The sequence below is a fragment of the Pseudorasbora parva genome, chromosome 7 (assembly GCF_024679245.1).
Source record: "Pseudorasbora parva isolate DD20220531a chromosome 7, ASM2467924v1, whole genome shotgun sequence".
NCBI classification, from domain to species: Eukaryota; Metazoa; Chordata; class Actinopteri; order Cypriniformes; family Gobionidae; genus Pseudorasbora; species Pseudorasbora parva.
In genome coordinates this window covers 2,211,811-2,224,751 of record NC_090178.1, presented here as the reverse complement: position 1 = coordinate 2,224,751, position 12,941 = coordinate 2,211,811, and the positions used below count along the sequence as shown (strand labels likewise).

The following is a 12,941-nucleotide window of genomic DNA, read 5'->3' as shown; positions in this document are numbered from 1 at the left end:
TTGAAAGAGGAGGCAGATATTCTTGACTGCACTCGTTTTAGCAGACAGTTTTCAACAGCTTAAGTTTCACTATGCAATGTTCTCCATGCTCTGACGTCGAATTTCTTTGCTTGGTTAAAGATTAAATATTTATTAAATAATAATTGTATTCTTTTTTTTCTAGGAAACAATCACTTGTTTTACTGAGTTTTACTGACATCGTATGCATCCCTAATCATTGGTGAGTTTCACGTCATGTAAATTATCAGAAAATGTATATTTTTGTGTAAACTGTTGTTTTAAGTGTTGTGTATAATTTGAAGAAAAAAATAATTTCAGGGAGGGCAGATAACTGTACTGAACACTGGATGATTACCCTAGACTAGAGGGTCGTGTTGTTTGTAAGGGCATACAATCACGATTTCTGAATGCAATTGGAATAATGTTTACAATGTTCTGTCTTCAATTGTCAGTATCCAGAGGAGGCATGTGGCACATTGGAATTCATTCAAAGGTATTTTGTGACCTTTTATAGTAAACCCTTTAAATTTGTTTATTTTCTTTTATTGTCCCGTAATTTAGCAAATGTATATTTAATCCAATATTTAAATTGATAAAAGGTAGATTTTTGTAAGTTTTCTATTTTAAAGTTGTGTGTGTGTGTGTGTGTGTGTGTGTGTGTTGGGATAAACCCCGAAAGAGGTTCTAAGACCTGCAGAGGCAAGGTGGTTTCAAAGAAGACTGGAAAACTTGTCAGCAAGAAGTCTGCCACTGTCAATCCCAAAGTTGCTTCTCTCTCTATGGAACCTCATCGATTTCGAATGGAATTTCGGCTAGGTAACTAAACTTTATGCCTACTGACACTCCCATTTGTGCAGCTTCCTAAAAGAATCAACACCGCTTAAAGGATAAGTTCATCCCAAAATGCAAATTTCCTGATAATTTACTCACCCCAATGCCATCCAAGTTGTTCATGTCTTTCTTTATTCAGTGGGAAAAAAATTAAGTTTTTTGAGGAAAAAATTTCAGAAATTTGCTCCACACAATGGATTTCAATGGCAACCAGAATGTTGAAGTCCAAATAAATATGTTTCAAAGGATTTTTAAGTGCTTCAAATGACTCCCAGCTAAGGAATCCATCTGTCATTTTCTAAAAAAATAAATAAATAAATAGTATATACTTATTAACCACAGTTGTTCATATTGTGCTGGTCTCCGTGCCAGGCATGACGTCCTCACATTGGAAAGGTCTCGCATGACATTATTAGACATCCAGGATATACACACGAAATGACCATTTTAAACAATAAACTGACACAAAACCATAAATATGTAATTCAACATACAATACAATGTGAACGATAATCCTTCTCCATACTAGTAAACAATGGGGTGGTAATTACTTTTGACCTTTCGAATGTGATGACGTAATGCCTGTCACATTGCAGACCAGCACAAGATGAACAATTGTGGTTAAAAAGTATATACATTTAAATTTCCTTAGAAAATGACAGATTGAGTCACTACATAAGACTCTATTCCTCAGCTGGGATTGAGGAGAGCCCTTTGAAGCACTTTGAAACAGCATTTATTTGGACTTCAACATTCTGATTGTCATTGAAGTCCATTGTGTGGAGAAAAATCCTGATATGTTTACCTTAAAACGCTTAATTTCTTTTCCACTGAAGAAAGAAAGACATGAACATCTTGGATGGCATTGGGGTGAGTAAATTATCAGGACATTTTCATTTTGGGATGAACTTATCCTTTACCTGCATTCATATTCAGTGGTAAGAAAGTATCTGAACCCTTTGGAATGATTTTCTGCATTAATTGTTCTTAACATTTCATGTGATCTTCATTAGTCACATAGACAAAAAAAAAAGTGTTTAAGCTAGCTACACTAACAATTATAATCTTTCATGACTTTACTCAACACTTCCCACACTCTCAGGGCTGTGTAATAAAAATGTTAATTTGGTAAGTGACTACCTTGTTGTTATCTCTATGAACCACACATGTTGTTTTTGTGTTGTGATGGTTGTACATGAGTGCCTTGTTTGATCTGAGCAGTTAACCTGCTCAATGTTCTTCAGAAAAATCTACCATGTCCTGCACAGTTTTGGTTTTCCAGCATATTCTGCACAATTGAACCCTTTACAATAGTGACTGCATGATTTAAAGACCCATTTTTTTCACAATGAGAACTACTGATGGACTCAACTATTACAAAGGGTGCCAGGGGGAGGATTTTATTCTGAAGAACAGTGGACAGTTTAACTGCTCAGAACAAACAAGGGAATCATGAACAATTATTACCAAAACAAAATTAGATTTTTAGGAAACAAATCCATCTCTGAGTCCATATAATGTCATTGATTGGCTGTCGCATGTCTGACACTTAAAAAAGAACAGCGATCGTGATGGTAATTCATATGAACCCAGTGGATAAATCAATGCCTTTTAAAGCCAAATGATAGGTTTGTGCAATAAAATAAAAAAACCTAAAAATGCTAAATTAAATAACTCATTGCTTCCAGTCTACTGTCATATGAGCACTTATCAGAGGGACATTGTGACGTGATGTAAGTGCATTGTGAAAGCTTGTTCGAGAAGTAACACAGAAGCAAAGATGACCGACATTTCACATGAGCTTCACTTACTTATGACAGTAGATTGGAAGTAATGATTTATAGTTTAGTTAGCATTTCATTTTTTGTTTGTTTTTCTAACACAAAAATAAAGTGAGTTAAAAATATTAATATTTTTATTACACACATCTACGGTTTGGTTTCAGAAGACATTGATTCATCCACTTCAAGATTGTTGTGTTTTTTAAGTGTCAAAAGAATGGCAGCCAATCAATGCGATTGTCATGTGTTATATATAGCATGGGGGTTAGAAATTTTGGATTTTTGGGGTGAACTATCCCTCTAAGGACATTGTGTTTGTCTATACTTGTGACTGGTAAAAATCAGATGAAATTTTATGATCAACTAATGCAGAGAACCAACCAATTCCAAAGGTTGAGGGTTTAAAGCTTTTTTTCCCACTGTACTCTCAAATGTACTTCTTCTGCTGTAAAAAAAATGTTTTACACATTTAACTTAACAGCTCTCTTTACATATACACAATTATAATATACTCCTAAATCTACTAAATAAATGTACTCCTATCCGGCCAACTGGAAAAAACACAATCACTTTCTTTTACACACAGCTAAACTTTCTGGTCTTGTCTTGACCCCATAATCTTTCTGTTAAGATTGTTTTTTTATGTTTTTCCTCTATGCTGTAACAAACATTCAAAACAAACTTACACACTCAATTGCTGTTTAAGATTAGTTTAGTTCATTAACATGATCATTTTATGTCTCTTTTGAAAGTTTTCACAGAGTATGTGATCACTAGTTTTTGCCATGTGCTTTATTTTACCACTAATATTTTCTTGATTTTCTTTCCTTTCAGACCTGGATTTCCTCTAAGACCAGATCTGTCAAAAGCTGATGTGGGACGTGTTGGCTGTTTTTTTGCCTCTTCCTACGTTTTTTTCACCCATTGGTTCTCTTGATTATGTCCTCTCAGATCTGGACTTCCTCCCAGGCCAGCTCTTTTAAAAGCAGGTTTGGGATGTTTTGACAGTATTTTTTGCCCTATCAAGGATTTTTGATCCATTGGTTCTCAATGATTTCTAAAACAGTATTTAAGGAAAGAAAGTCAGAGAAAATACATTTTAAAATGCATTGAATGTATTGTTAAAACCTGTTTTAAATAAATGGCAAACAATGTACACCATAATCTATTTCTTTATTTTTTCCATTGAGTAAAAAGTCTGTTTGGAATGTCTGTAAACATTATGGTACATAGGGATGTTAATAGATATCAGACAATAGAGTAAATAGAAAACAGTATTTATATTAACTTTTTTTATACTGTAGAATTGTAGTTGGAACCATTGCTGCCAGTACTTTGTGAAATTACAGAACAGCCATACAAATTAAAAACTGTAAAATTACGGTAAAGGGCTGGAACCACAGCTGCCAGTACTTTGCTGTGAAATTGCAGCATTATTGAAACCGTAAAATTACGGTAAAGGGCTGGAACCACAGCTGCCAGTACTTTACTGTGAAATTACAGCATTATGGAAACCGTAAAATTACGGTAAATGACTGGAACTAGCTTGCCAGTACTTTACTGTGAAATTACAGCATTGTTGAAACCGTAAAATTGCGGTAATGGGCTGGAACCACAGCTGCCAGTACTTTACCGTAAAAATACGGGTGAATTTTTTACAGTGTAGTTATACACAGTACACACACAAATATTATGTAAACACAAACTTTTATTTTGGATGCGATTAAACACAACTAATATATATTAACTAGTTAATACATTTAATAATTTCCTGTATTTATTATTGGTAGGTATTAGATGGAAAAATGGCAGCATTGAACATTTAAATTATACATTTCCTGAAGAAACAGAAGTGTGTATCCCGTTGGCGATGTAAACACTGTTAAGGGTTTGTTTAAATGAGTTTAAGCAGCTTTTCATCCAGCAAACGCTCTCAGTATCTCAACATCATGAAGATTCACACACAGCTAAATGACCTCTATATGGTTAGACGGCACCGCTGATAAACCAAAGCACATTTCATTTCAAATTCATCCTCCGAAGGAAACAGAAACACTCAGAGAAACTCAGCTCTTACTATACTAACACATTAAAAGCAATTCCAGGCCAGAGAATGGGCATTTTGGCCGCTCTGGGACCTCGACTTCCTCAGTTTATTATCTTCTAAAACTGTAACGAGCTTTGCAGCTCTTGACTTAACTTCCTTACGCTGTATTGCTTTATTGGTAAACTTTAAAACCATCAGCAGAAAATATGCTAACGCAGATATTACTGTCCTTTATTGAGTCACCATTGCAAAACGGATTAGAGAAATCAGAAGGGGTTAAACGTCATCTGCTGTGTTCAGATGCAATAACCTAGTGAACTACCTAGCACGTATTGCAAAGCATCAAACACGAAGGTAACTTATTATCTGGCCAAATTTTGAGGCAGCACCATCTTCAACAGCATATTTGATTGCAAAAACCAAAATGCATTGTCAAAATTAAAACCAATTGCAATGAAAACCTATGTATGCTGAACGCACACCCTGTTGTAACCCTGTCTCCACATGCATCTGTTTGCATTTCAAACCATCACTTATGAGGTTTCATAACAGCGAGGATGCTCCCTTAGAAGCCAACTGCGTATGTTTCCACACCTGCTCATTCAGAAATGGGTGTTATTATGGATGATGGAAGTTTCCAAACACATTATAGCGCCACGGAAATGTGGCCGCTGCAATAATCAAAGCCATTTTCCAAAAGAAACAAGTAATATATTTCCTAGCCGGTGTTTTTGAGAGCAGTTAACAAAAAAGCATAGGAGGAAGCAGCACTTTTAAAAATATCTACTAGCGGTTTATGCTATTTTATAGCAAATAATATTTAATTATGCATGTGTATTATTCATCTTCTGGAATGATTTAGATGTTTAATTATTTCAGTTTAATTGATATTTTATCTAAACCCTAAACACACCACTGGTAATCCTCTTGAAATATCATGTTTCAATAAATGTGCCTTGTATTCTGGGTTTAAATTCAGTTTTCTTGGACCAAACGAGTTTGTTTATTTTTCAACGTGGAAATGCAATATTTTTTGTGCATGTACGAGACTTCCTTTTCATTAACTCGTTTGGCGTGTGACGACTTAAAGTCTAGTAAACGGTAAAACTGTTTGTGCCACGAGCTCGTGTGTTTATTAGTACAGTGATAAATTAAAATATTATAAAAACAAACACCATAATGAAAAGCTAAAATAACTGAATGAGGTTGACACTGTGTCCTAACCAGAGACAAGCAATGTGTCCGTTCACACCAGATCCGACAAAATCAATCACAAATCACAGCCAATCAGAAGAGAGTGTGGGCAGAGCCTCTGTAAGCGCACTGCACTTACAACCACATCAATCACAGCCAATCAGAAGAGAATGTGGGCGGAGCCTCTAAGTGCACTGCATTTACAACCAAATCAATCACAGCAAATCAGAAGAGAGTGTGGGCGGAGCCTCTAAGCGCACTGCATTTACAACCAAATCAATCACAGCCAATCAGAAGAGAGTGTGGGCGGAGCCTCTGTAAGCGCACTGCACTTACAACCAAATCAATCACAGCCAATCAGAAGAGTGTGTGGGCAGAGTCTGTCTGCAAGCGCACTGCACTTATAACCAAATCAATCACAGCCAATCAGAAGAAAGTGTGGGTGGAGCCTCTCTGCAAGCGCACTGCACTCGCAACCAAATCAATCACAGCCAATCGGACGAGAGTGTGGGCGGAGCCTCTCTGCAAGCGCACTGCACTTACAACCAAATCAATCACAGCCAATCGGACGAGAGTGTGGGCGGAGCCTCTCTGCAAGCGCACTGCACTTACAACCAAATCAATCACAGCCAATCGGAAGAGAGTGTGGGTGGAGCCTCTCTGCAAGCGCACTGCACTCGCAACCAAATCGTCGCTTTCAGTACTTTCAGAGGTGATGTTGTCTGGCTATCACCAGACCAAGCTCAATTTAAAATTGGACATTGGTCTAGGGAGTCTGCTCTGTATTTTCTACTGCACAAAAGGCATGATCAACAGGCATAGTTGAAATGTACACGATTAGATAGTCCTTCAACCAATCAAACCACAAGAGGCGTGATCAACGGGCAACAACCCATCGTTGTTGTGTTAAACATGTGAGGTGGATAAGCCAGTCTGTGATTGGTTCCTGCAAAAGTGTAACAGAAGCAGGATAAATTAGTGTACAGGTTTCCAGACTGAGTTGTCGGGCGAAATGAATGCCATTTCTAAAAAAGAATCATCATGTCAGGTTAGGACACAGTGTGATACTTGAATATTATGTTAAAAAATATGGTGGAAAGATGATAAAAATCGCATCTGTTTGTTCCAGGTCTCCTCTTTTCGAGTTGAATTGTCTAGGTGGCGCTGTCACAAAACGGCCAAGAATGATGCATAATGCGATTTCACAGCACAGTTAGAGTTTAATGTATGTACGTTCACGGCATACGTTCAGCATAAGTAACATGTTCTGTAGGCGTGAGGGAATAAGCCAGGATAATCAAGCTGACAATAAGCAACACACAGTCTAAGCAAAATAAGCCGTGGTGAATGAGCAGCACTACAGCGGCAAACGGCTCACCATGGTAACGCAGAACAAAGAACCCGCTGGTGCTGAAGTCGCTGTGGAACTTTAGGAGGATGTGATTGGACGTGCTGGACGCGGCCTCATGGGACGAGCTGCCGCTGAACTGGCCAATCTGAGGGGAAGTTTGGTCCGGGCCATCCCTGCGGAAGACAAGAGGTCTGGCATTTAAAACACTTCTGTCAGGTCCATTAAAGGGTTAGTTCAGCCAAAAAAATGTATTTATGTCATTAACTCCTCTCCCTAATGTCGCTCCACACCCGTCAGACCTCCGTTCATCTTCACACACAGTTTAAGATATTTTATATTTAGTCCGAGAGCGTATGCAAGTGTATGCACACTATACTGTCCATGTCCAGAAAGGGAATAAAAACATCATCACAGTAGTCCATATGAGACATCAGTGGGTTAATTAGAGTCTCTTGAAGCATCCAAAATACATTTGGGTCCAAAAATAACAAAAACTACGACTTTATTCAGCATTGGCTTCTCTTCATCACTACTTGGATGATGTTTTTATTCCCTTTCTGGACATGGACAGTATAGTGTGCATACACTTGCATACGCTCTCAGACTAAATATAAAATATCTTAAACTGTGTGTGAAGATGAACGGAGGTCTTACGGGTGTGGAGCGACATTAGGGCGAGGAGTTAATGACAGACATTTTAATTTTTGGGTGAACTAACCCTCAGTCAAGAACACACACGACAATAAAAAATTATGTAAAATATTTTTATTGAATAAATTGCAATCAGTTGATGAATTGAATTTGCTTCGGCGGTATGGCTCTGTTCAGGGAGTCCTCTGCCCTTTCATGAAATAGCAGAGAGTCAGAGGACAGCAGCGGCATTAGGGAACGCTTACCAGTTTAGGACTGGGAGAGCTGAACTATTCCCCCTATGAACAGAACAGAGCAGCGACGATGACAAACAAATACCACGTTATACACGACAAGAGGAGGTGGGGAGGTGGCGGGCTGCAAAGAAGAGAACAGCAAGTAACAAGTAACAGCAAGAGCAAACTGAATCTGCTTAAATATGGTGCCCTGCTGTGTAACCATTAGCAGTAAGTTGTAGTTTTTGCCAATAGCGTTAGCAGCTCTTGACTTGACCTGCCAGAACTGACGCTGATGCTCAATTTCTTTGACTTTCTGTCTTTGCTGATATAATACTCTCTCTCTCGCTCTCCCACAGCTAGCAGGTTCATATGATAAATCTTTTTAAAACATGGTCTTCATTCTTATTCAGATTTATCCTTTATGGTCCTCAATAGAGGAAATTGGTTTCCACAGCCTATACCAGGAGCAAAATTCAGCACACATACACCCTTAAAAATAAAGGTGCCAGGAAGAACCAAAAATTGGGGTTTCACAGTAATGCCAAAGAAGAACCATTTTTGGTTCCCCAAAAGAACCGTTTTGCGAAAGGTACTTTAATGCACCATTTATTAGTCTAAATAACCTTTTGTGCAATGGAAAGGTTCTTTGGATATTAAAGGGATAGTCCACCCGAAAATGAGCCTGTGATGTTTATCTGCTGACCCCCAGTGCATCCAACATGTAGGTGTGTTTGTTTCTTCAGTCGAACACAAATGAAGATTTTTAACTCAACCGTTGCTGTGTGTCGGTCATATAATGCATGTGAATGGGTAACAATTCTCGACATACTGCACAAAAAAACAACCTTTGACAATTATGCATTCTGTAGGTGTAAACCGGAAGTCACCCATAGGATTCTGATAAGCCGTTCTGAAGCGTAAAGTAGAGACGAGCTGGGCGTCGCCATCTTGTGAGCGAGTCATTGCGCGTCACTCCCGGATAACAGAAAATGGGCAAAAAGGCGGGATGTGGGCGGAGCTTAGGTGACACTGACTATAGACGGCGGATAAATGGCTATCCACCTGTCACTCAAAGTGACCAGAGTGGCTTTATATAATGTAAATGAATGAGTTATAAATAAATTCACCCCCTCACAGTCGTCATGAAGGGCAAAATCAGCCGTATAGGCAAAAACCACAATTTGTCCCAGACTGTAAACATGTTTTATTCTGATGTAAAGTAAAAAAAAAAAAAAGTAAAGGCATTTTAACATAGGGCTCAATGAGATTCTGCTCCTTCTGGAGCCGCTCTAGTGGCCAGTTGAGGAATTGCAGTTTACATTACTTCCGTATTGGCTTCAAGAGAGACAGCGGGAGGGTGCCGCTTGGTATCTACGGCCTGAGGGAAGGACGAAACATGAGTTGAGAGAGTGGATAGGATTTTGGATTATAATGTTTGCTCTACGAATGAGGGCAATGTCAATAAGAGCCGACAAGCCCGGAGTGGGGAGACTGGTCATTTTTGCAGAGATGTTGGCGATTTTAAGGAGCTTGTTTCTATGAGTTAAAGAGAGCTTGGAGAAGTAGCAGGAGTACAGGAGGATGGGTTCAATGATACTACGGTAAAGGACAAATAAAGAAGTGTGGTTAGACTGAAAGAGTCCTGGGTTTACGTACACTCAGAAAAAATGACTTTTTGAATTTACTTAAAAAATGTGTCAAGTGGTTGCACACAACGATATTGAGCAATTTGTACAAATAAAATGTAGTTATATGAACAAAATAAATTAAAGCTGACAATTTCTTTGAGTAAATACAAACCATTTGAATTTGTCACTGTCACATAATATTTATATGTGCCGTTTACTTAATGATGTTATGTTACATTTCTAAAAGTTTATTATGTAAGGTGAACACATGCATCAATTTAATTTGGCTTTAATATTATTTTTTAGAAATAAAATGCAAAAATAACTCATTAAACAAACAAAAAAAAAATAATTGAGAGCAGGAATTACATCCAATGAATTTGTATATAAGTGCTCACAGCCTAAACACACACACACACTCTTCTGCATAATGCTAACCACACAATTACTGAAACTCCTCAATGTCCAACATAAGTGAACATTAAACACTAACAGAAACTAATGACATCTTTCCTTTTACTGAAAAACACATAAAATAACACTTTAATCCATACATTTTCTCTCCTAGCGCAGTCCCTTGCAAAGCATGCTGGGAACTACAGATCCACTGCCCTGTTAGTTATGTCAGCACAAATATTTAATGTAGTTTTAACACAAATTAATTAAGTAAACGCAAATATATTAGGTAGATTGAACACATTTCGACACAACTTAATTTAATTAAGTTAAGTAACCATAATTTAAATGTGTCTTATCTATGATATCATTTTTTTGATATGTCTGTCTTTGTTGGCAGCGTCATTAATAGAGTTACATGCTTACAGTAGAGCGATCAAAACACTGACCTCGCTCCTAAATCAGACAAAACACTTCATTGTATTTTGCACCCTTGCTCTGACCCTGAGAATAAAACTATTGTACTTTATTCTGTATGTAAACGACCCTTTGCATGAGAAATGAGCTTTGAATATGCATAGATATGTAAATTCAGGAGGTCATACGGTATGATGAATAATTTCTGAAAACGCCATTCCCGGGGAAGGATTTATATACAGTACATCAAACCCTTTTATTTCGGAAAAGCAAGAAAAATCCTATTTTCCATGATGTGAACACAAGCGTGAACATTCTGCTTTCGCACCAGCCACTTGACACTTCAGCATTAATGTTCGCTCAAGGAGGAAATATACGGCAGAGAGAGAAATGTGTGAAACAAAACAGATAAAAGACTGAAAGTGTTGCGTAAGTCTCAGATCAGCGGCGTTACAACAGACGCGTTTCTTCATGGACAAGGACAAACTCTCTGGAGGAATTCCTGACTAATCATTTTGATCCAAACTCAGACTTGCACTGAAGGCACTCAACAACGGCATCAGGAAACAGCGGCTTCATTCAGTCTCAAGAGAAAAGGGCTGGGCGTTGAACTCGCCAGACAAACATGAGAATAAGTGTGCACAATATTTATTATTATTATTATTATTTTGTTCATTGTTGTTGTCATAATAGGAAAAAGGATTATAATTATACAAAAAATCTTAAAATATATTATAAAATTGTGTTCATCACTGGACATTTAAAAACAATCAAACAAATAAATAATGGCAATTGTGTTGTTTTGCAATCTAATGATTATTATTATTATCATCATCATATTATTGCTGTTGTCATAATATGGAGGAGGAGGGGGGATATGAATACACTCACTCTCTCTCACTCACTCACTCACTCACTCACACACTCACTCACACACTCACTCACACACTCACTCACACACTCACTCACACACTCACACACACACTCACACACACACTCACACACACACTCACACACACACACACTCACACACTTACTCACACACTCACTCACACACTCACTCACACACTCACTCACACACTCACTCACACACTCACTCACACACTCACTCACACACTCACTCACACACTCACTCACTCACTCACTCACACACTCACTCACACACTCACTCACTCACTCACTCACTCACTCACTCACACACTCACTCACTCACTCACTCACTCACTCACTCACTCACTCACTCACTCACTCACTCACTCACTCACTCACTCACTCACTCACTCACTCACTCACTCACTCACTCACTCACTCACTCACTCACTCAATGAACTGGGCTTAGTGGGCTAAGCTAAATGCTATCAGATCGTCACCGCGCGTCAGAGAGATTAAGAGCACACACTGAGACGAGAGAGGGATGGATCAACTCGTCTTAGGTAAGGGAATAACATAGTTTAATATGAAAAAGCGGTGAAGTATTCCTTTAAAATAATCGGGATGTCTATCCTAAACCCGAGGTGACTGTCTGAGCACGGCACTCAGCAGATGTTAGTGTTTAGGTGAGGAGCTCTTATAAAGCGTGGCAGAAGTCGTACCAGATGGTGATGTAGTCGTAGATGGGCTCGGTGTTGAGCACGGTGAAGTTGATGTGGATGCCATTGCCTGGAGGAACTCGGATACTCCAGATGCAGTCTTTAAGATTGGGGTAGTCCGCGGGGTGGCCTGGAGAGAAGATGGTCCCGTTGAGGGCTGTGATGTTCCCACCGCAAAGAGCTGAAGGAGGGGGAATGCAATCAAAACACAATCAGCACTTGGTGGAGAACCGCAATGCCTCACAGCAGTAAAACAGGGACATAAAGCTTAAAGCCATGCATTGTTTTTTGAAAGCCTTCATACACTATACTGCCAAAAGTATTGGGCCGCCCCTTCAAATCCCTGAGTTCAGGTGTTCAATCACATCATAACTCCAGCTCTAGGCCTGCAGACGCTTCTACACACATTAGTGAAAGAATGGGTCGCTCTCAGGAGCTCAGTGAACTCAAGTGTGGGGCCGTGATAGGTTGCCACCTGTGAAAAATAGGCCACATAAAAATCACAGAGCGGGGTCAGCGCATGCTGAGGGTCACTGTGCGCAGAAGTCTCCAACTTTCTGCAGAGTCAACAGCTCCAGACCTCCAGACTTCTGTGGCCTTCAGATGAGCTCAAGAACAGCGGAGAGAGCTTCATGGAATGGGTTTCCACGGCCGAGCAGCTCATCCAAGCCTTACATCACCAAGAGCAATGCAAAGCGTGGGATGCAGTCGAGTAAAGCAGCCGCCACTGGACTCTAGAGCAGTGAGACATGTTCTCTGAGCGACCAATCACGCTTCAGTCTGACAATCCCATGGACGAGTCTGGGTTTGGCGGTCGCCAGGAGAACGGGACTTGCCT

At 39.1% G+C, this 12,941-nt stretch overlaps 1 protein-coding gene and 1 long non-coding RNA gene across 4 annotated transcripts in view; one reads left to right on the top strand and one right to left on the bottom strand.

Annotated features, from left to right (window-relative positions):
- The window catches only part of csmd3a (CUB and Sushi multiple domains 3a), a 579,356-nt gene that overhangs the window by 156,490 nt on the left and 409,925 nt on the right, over nucleotides 1–12,941 (bottom strand). For both annotated transcript variants that reach the window (XM_067447773.1, XM_067447774.1), the window contains exons 43-44: nucleotides 12,107–12,284; nucleotides 7,232–7,377 (exon numbers count right to left, since the gene is read on the bottom strand). In XM_067447773.1, the coding sequence (XP_067303874.1) occupies nucleotides 7,232–7,377; nucleotides 12,107–12,284 (324 nt within the window). The remainder of the gene's footprint in view (nucleotides 1–7,231; nucleotides 7,378–12,106; nucleotides 12,285–12,941) is intronic.
- Nucleotides 158–4,271, top strand: LOC137082540 (uncharacterized). 2 transcript variants are annotated; one of them, XR_010906356.1, is made up of 4 exons: nucleotides 158–220; nucleotides 453–493; nucleotides 680–816; nucleotides 3,447–4,271. It is a non-coding gene; the product is annotated as an uncharacterized lncRNA (long non-coding RNA). The 2 variants fall into 2 exon arrangements; XR_010906355.1 differs by having other exon boundaries at nucleotides 177–493.